Source organism: Euprymna scolopes, chromosome 35 (assembly GCF_053919585.1).
Source record: "Euprymna scolopes isolate OS-2025 chromosome 35, ASM5391958v1, whole genome shotgun sequence".
Taxonomy (NCBI): domain Eukaryota; kingdom Metazoa; phylum Mollusca; class Cephalopoda; order Sepiida; family Sepiolidae; genus Euprymna; species Euprymna scolopes.
In genome coordinates this window covers 63,470,537-63,479,976 of record NC_136516.1, presented here as the reverse complement: position 1 = coordinate 63,479,976, position 9,440 = coordinate 63,470,537, and the positions used below count along the sequence as shown (strand labels likewise).

Sequence of the window (9,440 nt, the reverse complement as noted above, 5' to 3'; positions counted from 1 at the left end):
GGGGATGGGGAACGGGACCCAGTATCCTTGGTCTTCTTGACCTTTTTCACATCTTATTTCCAGCATTCTACAATGACTGCCAGGCTGTTACTGACTACCTGCTCCCCTTCAGAATCTGATGAGGAGACCGGATTCTTCCTTTTCAAGGACGACGATTGCAGATCCTTTATCTTGTTCTGAGATTGCGGCTCTGTGCTCTTGGTGGAGGAGCCACGTGACGACCCTGTGGGAGTCTGCTTACGTAGTTCTTGCGGGGGCTGCTCTTTTGGTTTAGAGGGGGTCTTTGCCGATCTTCGAGATACAACTTTGTTCCAGCCCTGGCTTTCTTCTGTGCCCCCTCCGGCTTCTCAGGGGCTGCTGGTGCCACTGCCTCAGTTGTTCTGGTTGTTATTTCAGTGGAAGCAGGGGCGCCCAAAGGAAATCTTTTGGGGCATTCCTTCATCATATACACCTGCTTCAAGCAATGCCAACAGCTTGGTCGCCAGCCTTCGACAATGATGCTCATTGTCCAGGTCTCGCATCTGAGTAAAGCGGGGATCTTATCGAAGCCAGCGCGGTCCACTCTAATTTTGAGTTTGTAGTCCCCAAATAATAGGTTACGGGGACCATGCACTGGAACCACGGCTTCGATGTCCCCATACTGGCTCATCCCAGCTCCGAGCTGCTTTGAGTCTATATAACAGGGGACGCCAAGAATAGAGACGTTGGTGTGTCTCTTACTCAGATACTCCGGCTTGAGGTGCAAATGATCTCACCCCAAATCGGTCCTGGACAATCTAACCGTGTTTTCTTCTGTGGGCAAAAGAAGATCCCATGTCCCATAGGCTCTTCTGCAGATGTATGTAGCTGGAATAATCAGCTCCCCCAGCATCTGAGCCATCACGTCCCTGGAGACCCCAGTTATTTTTTTCTTAATGTCAATAGTGACTAGAGATACTATTCTTCTCTCTAGTCTGGCTATTGTGGTTGGCAACGGCTTAATGATGTTGCCGTCCGTCAGATCCTTATATGTTGTATAGTACAACTGACAGTAGTCTTCAGGCGCCAACTGAGACTGGGGCCCCCAAGTTCTTTCCTGTGTTGCCGGTCGCACTGGCGTATTTGGGGGTGTCCTGCTGGAAGGTGGCGGCGTTCGTTGTCCGGGAGGAATCGTGCTGTCCAGGGATTCTTGGGTACCCGGAAGTGCCGGCCAATCGGAAGGCTTCTGTGCTAGTGACGTCACAGTGGCCCCAACTGCGCCATTCTTGTGGTCAGGGTGAACGGCCCCCGTCTTCCTTCTCTTAGAGCGCGATCGTCTTGCTCCCATCTGGGCTGACTTTTTACTTCTGTCATCCTCGCAACTGTCATAGTTGCTACTGCTGCTGCTGCCGCTGCTGCTCAGCTCCATATCCCCCTTTAGGGTCTGCGACAGCTCCAGGTCAAGCCCAATGATGCTTTTGACAGCCTGCTCCCGGTCGTCGGGCACCGCATTCTTAATTGCCTGATCCGGGTCGGTAGTTCTCCACTGCGAGAATTCGAGTGAACCCGAATGTTTCAATCCCAGCCCCGGGAGTACGTTCCTCCTCTGGATCGGGGGGGCTGACAGTTGAAGCCCTGGGTCTCCCACCGAGCCAGACCACCTCTCCCAGCCGGCTTAGCCCTACTGTTGCTGGGGACAGCAACATCAAAGGAGTCAGAGTAGCCTAATGCTCTAAACTCTGCTTCTAGAGTGCGGGGGGCAGCACTCGTACTGGCCCTAGGGGCGTGGCTCTTTACGGGGCCTGTTCCGACGACCGTGTCAGGGACATGGGCGGCAGAACCCGGGCTTGGCAGAGTAGCGGAGCCCGGACCACCCACAGTTGTGGACCCTGGTCCAGCGCTCAGATTTGACCGCGAAGGCCCCCTCTGAGAACCGGACCCCAGGCTAAGCATTGCTGCATTGGAGCCTGGACCAGCTACCCTCCTCTTCCTCGTCCTCTTCCCGGAGCTAGACCTGCCGATTTGAGCTAGAGGGTGATTCCATTGGGTTTGACCCGCAACCGCACCCTATGTAGCTTAAGTCAGCATAAAATGAGAACTCTAAGACCTGCAAAAAGTAGAAAGAAAGAGACAGTTAGTGGCCCCAAAAAAGGGGGCAAGCAGACCAAATAAGCAAGAGAGATGCTTCCTCGAAGAAAACCCAAAAGAACTAACGCCGGACATGATAGTCTAGTGGGGGCCGCCTGGGAACAAATCCCCGGGCGCCAACACTGCCTTTATTTATCATGAAAAATTATAATACATTTTTTAGGGCATGCAACATGTGCCGGGCAAATGCTATATAATAAAAAAAGGTGCAACTTTATGATTAGGCACGGGAGGGGGGTTGTTGGGGGTCGTCCACTGGTCTATTCCCTAAAACCTAGTTGCAATCACCACAATACCGCATTCACTCTATGAACTTAAGCTATTTAAAATTTACTCAGATGAGATAAAAATGATATATTTACAATATTTACAATGCTAATATATATATATGTAAATGTATATATATATTTGGGATTTTTTTTTTTTTATTATTTACAAAAATTGGGTGATGTGAATGATATATGAGGTTGTGATGTCTACGAAAGATGAAATGATAAACTTGTGATGTGTATGATATATGGGGGTGAAGGGGGGGAATGAAAGCCTTAAAACACCCCAAAATAAAGAAAAATAACACTAATACAAAATGAAGAAACCAAATAAAATACTAATGATGATGTGTTAGCAGGAATCCTCCCTTCCTAATCTAATTTCGAAATGCTTCCTGTTTTCCGGTTCACAACCGAAAACAAGGAAGTAATTTCCTAAGTTGGAGTGGGCAGTCTACGGACAAAACAAATGGGTGGGGTTTGTGGGGATGTACGGTGAACTCCAAGATGTGTGCCATGGGGATGGACAAGGTCTGAAAAATAAAATAAATAGGTGTGGGCTTCCTGGAGATATTCTAACACCTGAAAAGATAAATAATGGGGCCCTGAGATTCATCCATACCAACTAGCTAAGCGACTGATCCACCATGATGGGATTTTTTCTTTTTTGTTCTTATAGTCGGTGTGTGCCATGCCTAGGCAGGGAACACGTACTCAAGCCTGTTTCGTGTGAACGCGCACAAACTAGCGGTGTGTATCCACCTACGACTAAATACCGAGCGGGATAGTCTCCTTCTATCACATCTGATTTTGATCTTAAGTTGGTGTTTAAAATACGAAATCAGATAGTAATGAGGGATTGGATTCCCCCCTCGCCCTATCTCTATGCGTGATGTCCACACAACTAGTCTAGCTATGCCTAGGATCGCTAGGAACACCAATCGTTCCTCCCTAGGCCACAGTGGATCTGCGTTGTAGACTACAGATGCCAAATCCAGGCACGTCACCTGGTCGGGAACGATGCAAGCCGTGACCTCGCCAAGTCCTCACTGACGTTCCGACCTTTGCCTGGACCTCCAACCAGTTTTTGTCGAGCTGGAGGCCCGGTCCGAACCAAACTTCAAGTATGCTAACCGGGCCGTCTGTCCAGCCCAAAGAGCCTGGCAGTGCTAAAGAGCCCTGCCAGGCAGCCAAGCTCAGGCTGACAGACTTGCTAAGATTGACAACTGCTCCTCTGACTCGTTCGTACAACTTGAGTGCCTTAATCACCGCGAATATGTCATGATGGCTCGACACACACACGGTGACATCATCGGCAAACGCGGATACCCTGGCCTGATGGTCCACCCTGTCGAACGCCTTGGACTGATCCAAATTGATCAGTGTGGCTTCGGTGTCATCTTCTAAGTTTTCTATGATCGTGCGAATCAAGTGCAGATTGTTTTGAATCGATCTCCCCTTCACAGCGTAATTCTGATCTGGTTCGACCAAGTCGGTGATAACAACCTGCAAACGATTCGCAAGAACTCTGGCCAAAATTTTGACATCCGCATTTAAGAGCGTCATCTAGCCCCCCGACACACCTGTCCTTCTTCTGAAGAAGCGTGACCACTCCCTTGGTAACCTGACTCGGGATGGATCCCATGTCAAACCAGTGGTTAAACACGTTCATCAGAATGGGAACGAATATGTGCGACAGCCTCAAGTACAATCCATAGGGCAGACCATCGAGTCCGGGTGATTTGTTGTAGCCAACCTGCTTCAACGCAGCAACGACCTCACACTCTGCAACCCAACCATCACAACTAGCCACTCGGGCCGCCTCCAGGCGGGGCGAACCAGCCAAATAGTTGTCAAACTCCTGGACGTGGAGCCTGGACAGCCGTGTGAAGCGATCCTCGAAGTGAACCCGAAACCGCTCGCAAATCTCCCAAGACAACACTAACGAGCGCCCTTCCGGGCTCTGGATTTCTTTGATATAGTTGACAGATTTGCGCCTGAGTGAAGCTCTACACTCTGAAGCGTCTATGTTCACGGCTTTGTTGGACACCTTACATAGCCTAGCCCTAGTTACCTGGCCCTGATACCGCTCGCTAGCCGAACAGTTCAGATCTCCCTTAGCTAGTTCTATCTCTAGGGTGTCCCCCCCTGCCACCGCCTGGCTAACCTATCCTCTAGACGCTTCCCTGCCTTGGTCTTATTTAGTGCGAGGCGCTAGCCGTACTTGACAGAGAAGTCCCTAATGCAACAATTGAAATCGATCCTGATAAGAGGCCAACTCAAGAGCATGAGGTTCAATAAGTAAGTTGCCAACGAGGTGGGTATCAGCATTCAAAATGAGCCACGTTCATCCTCACAGCACATTGTTCTTACACACAGAGGAGGACAAATGCAAACTATATCTGAATCCCACCGATCGTATGACCCTCTTCAGTATGTCCTGTTCTTTCCATCTGGAGAAGACGGTTGGCACCAACAGATGCAAATGACTAATAACAAAAAACTAACTGCAATGCGTTACTATGCCCATCGAATTATGGTTCATGAAAATGAATTTAATCATCTCTTAAGAAGTGGGCGTTTGTTGCAACAGTTTTTCGTTGATATGCTGCAAAAATTGAGGATGAGAGGTTGAATTATATTCGGCTGAACCAATCCACTCTCAGATGTACCACCTACAGAGGTTTTGTTGATGCACTAAATGATGATGATGATTTTAACAATGTTGGAAGAATCATTCTATCTTCAACATTCGTTGGAGGACCAAGATACATGATGGAACGATGTCAAGACGCCATGATGTACAACGTTATGGAAATCATACATTTTTTATCACCATGACATGCAACCCTAACTGGCCAGAAATAAAGGAGCATTTGTTTTTGAATTAACAACCCAATGACAGACCAGATTTGATAGCTCGTGTGTTTGACCTAAAGAGAAAAAATTCATAAAGTACTTGATTGGTACCCAAGTTCTGTTTGGCAAATGTATTGCTTATGTTTTCAGTGTTGAATATCAGAAGTGAGGTCTTCCGCACTTGCATTGTTTATTATGGATGGATGAAAACTCGAAACCAAGACCACAAGAATATGACAGATTTGTGCAAGCTGAGATTCCTAACCCCAATGAAGACTTTCAGGGGCACCAGTTGGTACTGCAGCACATGATCCATGGCCCATATTGCACTAACAAGTTACCATGTTGGAAGGACGGATGGTGTAGCAAGAGATATTCTAAGCATTATAGTGTGCATACAAGGTGTGGAGAGGATTCTTATCCCGTTTACTGACGCCGATCTCCTGAAATGGGTGGACATCATGGACATAAAGAAGGGAGGCCATGCGAAAATATTACAAATGAATGGGTTGTTCCTCATAATTTGCAGTTACTAAAAATCTTCAACTGTCACTTAAATGTTGAAAATGCTCTTCTGTGCACTCAATAAAATATGTCATCAAATACACAATGAAGGGCACTGACCAACTTTGTTTTGGAGTAAACCGTGAGGATGAAGTGGCACAGTACTTAACTGGTAGGTATATTGGTCCATCGGAGGCTGTTTCTACTATTCTTGACTTTCCCATTCATAATAGAGAACCTGCTGTGATTCGTCTCCAAGTACATCTTCCTGAGCAGCAACAGGTATTCTACCAAGAAAATGAAACTATCCAACACAATAATATGACCAAGACTACACTCACGGAATTCTTTGATCTTTGTGTCCGTAATCCTTTTGCAAAAACACTATACTATGTTGACATTCCACGATTCTATGTGTGGAATAATAAAAGATGGCAAAGAAGAAAAGCAGGAATAAGAGTACAACTGCATCCTCACATATTTGAAGCAAACATCATAGGACGTGTATACACAGTTTCTCCCAACAGTGGCGACTTGCACTATATGAGGTTACTGCTTCATCATGTTAAAGGACCAGTGTCTTTTGATGAACTGAAAACAGTCCATGGTGTAATATTGCCTTCATTCAAAGATGCATGCAGAGAGAAAGGATTGCTGTATGATGATGCTCACTGGCAGCACACGATGGAAGAGGCAGAAAGAACAAGATTTCCACGAGTCATGAGAAATTTATTTGTTGTGCTCCTTGTGAATTGTGAAATCAACAACTCAATTGATCTTTGGGAAAGATTTAAGGACTCAATGTCAGAGGATTTCCATCATCTGGAGCAAAGAACATTGTATGATCATACCTTATTAATAAATGGAAAGCATTATAATCAAGCCCTCTTATATCTGCAAGAAAAGCTTGACACATTTGGTAAAAATCTGCAGCAGTTCAACTTACCAGCACCACAAAACCTACATGTTCATCACGTTGTCAACAACACAGATTTCCTCTTTGAACAGCAGTACAACACAGATGAGCAAAGAGAGTTTGTGGAAGAAAAGGAACCTTTGTTGAGTCCTAAACAAAGGAATGTGTATGAATTTATTTGTGACTGCTTAAACAGAGATATTGGAAAATTGATCTTTATAGATGCTCCAGGAGGCACAGGAAAAACCTTTCTCAACAACCTAATTCTTGCTAAAGTGAGAAGCAGTGATGATATTGCCCTTTCTGTGGCATCATCTGGTATAGCCGCAACATTGATGCCTGGAGGGAGAACAGCACATTCAAGGTTCAAAATTCCTCTTACTATCAAAGATAATGATCTATGTAATATTGCCAAAAATTCAGACACTGCAAATTTGCTCAGAAATACCAAGATTATTGTGTGGGACGAGTGTTCAATGATGAGGAGAGAGAGCTTTGGAGCAGTGGATCGAACTCTGCAGGATGTTTGCAAAAATAATGCTCCTTTTGGGGGGATTTTAACCGTCTGCAGTAGTGACTTCCTGTAGTGAAAAGAGGCAATGATGCAGATGTTGAAAATGCTTGCATAAAAAAATCCTAATTGTGGCACAAGTTGAGGAAATTTGATTTGAAAAATAACATGCGTGTTGATGAAGATGGACTTATGTATTCACGATTTTTAATAGATGTTGGAGAAGATAAACTCCAGAAGAATAACAACGGTGAAACTGAACTCCCCAAAGATATGGTTTTACCTTTTAGGAGAATCGAAGACAGTATTGATTTCATATATCCTTCATTTGAGAATTCTGCTGAACTCTTTTCTAAAAATTGTGTTTTAGCGCCAGTGAACGAATCTGTTAGAAACATCAATTCCATCTGCATCAGACTTTTCCCTGGAAACATGAAGGAATATTGTTCATTCAATTCTGTATGTGATGGCACAAACGCAACTCATTTCTCTATAGAGTATCTCGACTCTTTGGAGATGTCAGGCTTACCACCTCATAAACTGGAGATGAAAAAAGGGTCTTCTATTATTATGATGAGAAACTTGGATTCTCCACGTCTGTGCAACGGTACACGATTGATAATTGAGGAGTTGCATAAAAATTTATTAGTAGGCAAAACTATTACATCTGAATTTAAAGATGAAATAGTCCTCATACCAAGAGTAAAATTTATATTATCAGAAAATGACGGAATACCACTACAACGCATGCTCAGTCATGTTTTGCCAAGGGCAAACAATGGACAATGTTTTGATTTACTTAGAGATGCCGGTATTTCAGCACAGGCAATTATATGTAGCACCAAGCAGAGGGAGGAGAAAAGAAAATGTGAAAGTGTTCCTTAAGAATGCACCTTTTGCTAAAAATATTGTGAATACAAATGTTCTAAGTTAGTATTATGAGGAAGCATTCCTTCCATTAATGTTCTTTTGTTTTGTAAAAGAAATGGATTTTTCACTTTATATGTTATGTATCTTTTTAAATTTTCTTTGGGTGTATATATCTTGAAACTTTCTGTTGTTCATTGTTTAAAATATAAAATAATACTTTATATGTTATGTTTGTTTTGAAACTATTTTATTGTGTATATGTCTTGAATTGTTCATTTGATTATCTTTTATAAAACTTTTATTATTATTATTATTATTATGATTATCATTATTATTATTGTTATTGTTGTTGTTGTTGTTGTTGTTGTTATGATTATTATTATTATTATTATTATTATTATTATTATTATTATTATTAAAACAAAATGAACGTCTATTCATTATGGAATAGCATCCCTCCTATAAGGCTTAACAAGCCAACAGGCCTACTACATGCAATGCCAGTAGTTCATTTTATTTACAAAAACTATTCCACTACCCTAACAATCCATAAATGGCATTTTTCACTCCAAATTTTTTTTTTTTTAAATATGCATTTTGAGTATATGTCTGGAATCATGTTAAAAATAATATATCGGTAGCTTTAGCCATATAAGAAATATTTGTTTTTATAACTTTGTTAAACAAAAACATTATATATATACTAGACTACCCGTGACCCGTTGGGTCAGTATGTTATATTAGCTATGGAATTCATGTATGAGCGTAACACTTGTGACGTAAAGAAAATAGTTTTTTGTAACATAACAGAAACATTTCTATGAAAGTATATTAAAATGAAAAAAGAATATAGATAGATTTCTATGAGTCGTTCTGTTTATAATTGTTTAATCTTGAAAAAAAAAAACAGCCACTGAATTATAAGTGGTTTGCCATACTTATAGGTAAATGTGCACTGAACAGATACCATAATACTTAAAGTTAAATTCAAATTTTGAAATATCTTTTAATTTAAACGTGGAAAAAAAAATTGGGTCGCTGACAACGTACACAGTAAAACAATACATTATAAAATAGTAGATTTACTTGTAAGAAAATTGCGTTAAAATAACTTAAACGTAATACAGAAATGAACGAAAAAATGCAGAAAGTATTAACAATTGTTTATTAGGATAATTTAAAGCGCAAAAAAGAAATTAGGCCAGGCCGCTGAAAACGTACACAGTAAAAAAAAATATGTTGTCAACAGGTCAAAGTTGATTTATTTGTGAGAAAATTTATAATCCTAACACCCTCTCTTGTCCGAGGGCCGGGCCGCATCCATCGCTATCCTGGTTCACGGGAGCATACTTGTCATGTACTCTTGGCCATGTTCGTCGCTCCCAGCTCACAGGACAATAGATGC

At 42.5% G+C, this 9,440-nt stretch overlaps 1 protein-coding gene across 1 annotated transcript; it reads left to right on the top strand.

Moving 5' to 3' along the window:
- Positions 1 to 7,333: 7,333 nt before the first annotated feature.
- On the top strand, positions 7,334 to 8,050 carry LOC145259644 (uncharacterized). Its single transcript, XM_080117301.1, has one exon. The coding sequence runs from the start codon at positions 7,334 to 7,336 to the stop codon at positions 8,048 to 8,050; it is 717 nt and encodes a 238-aa protein (XP_079973427.1).
- Positions 8,051 to 9,440: the final 1,390 nt, after the last annotated feature.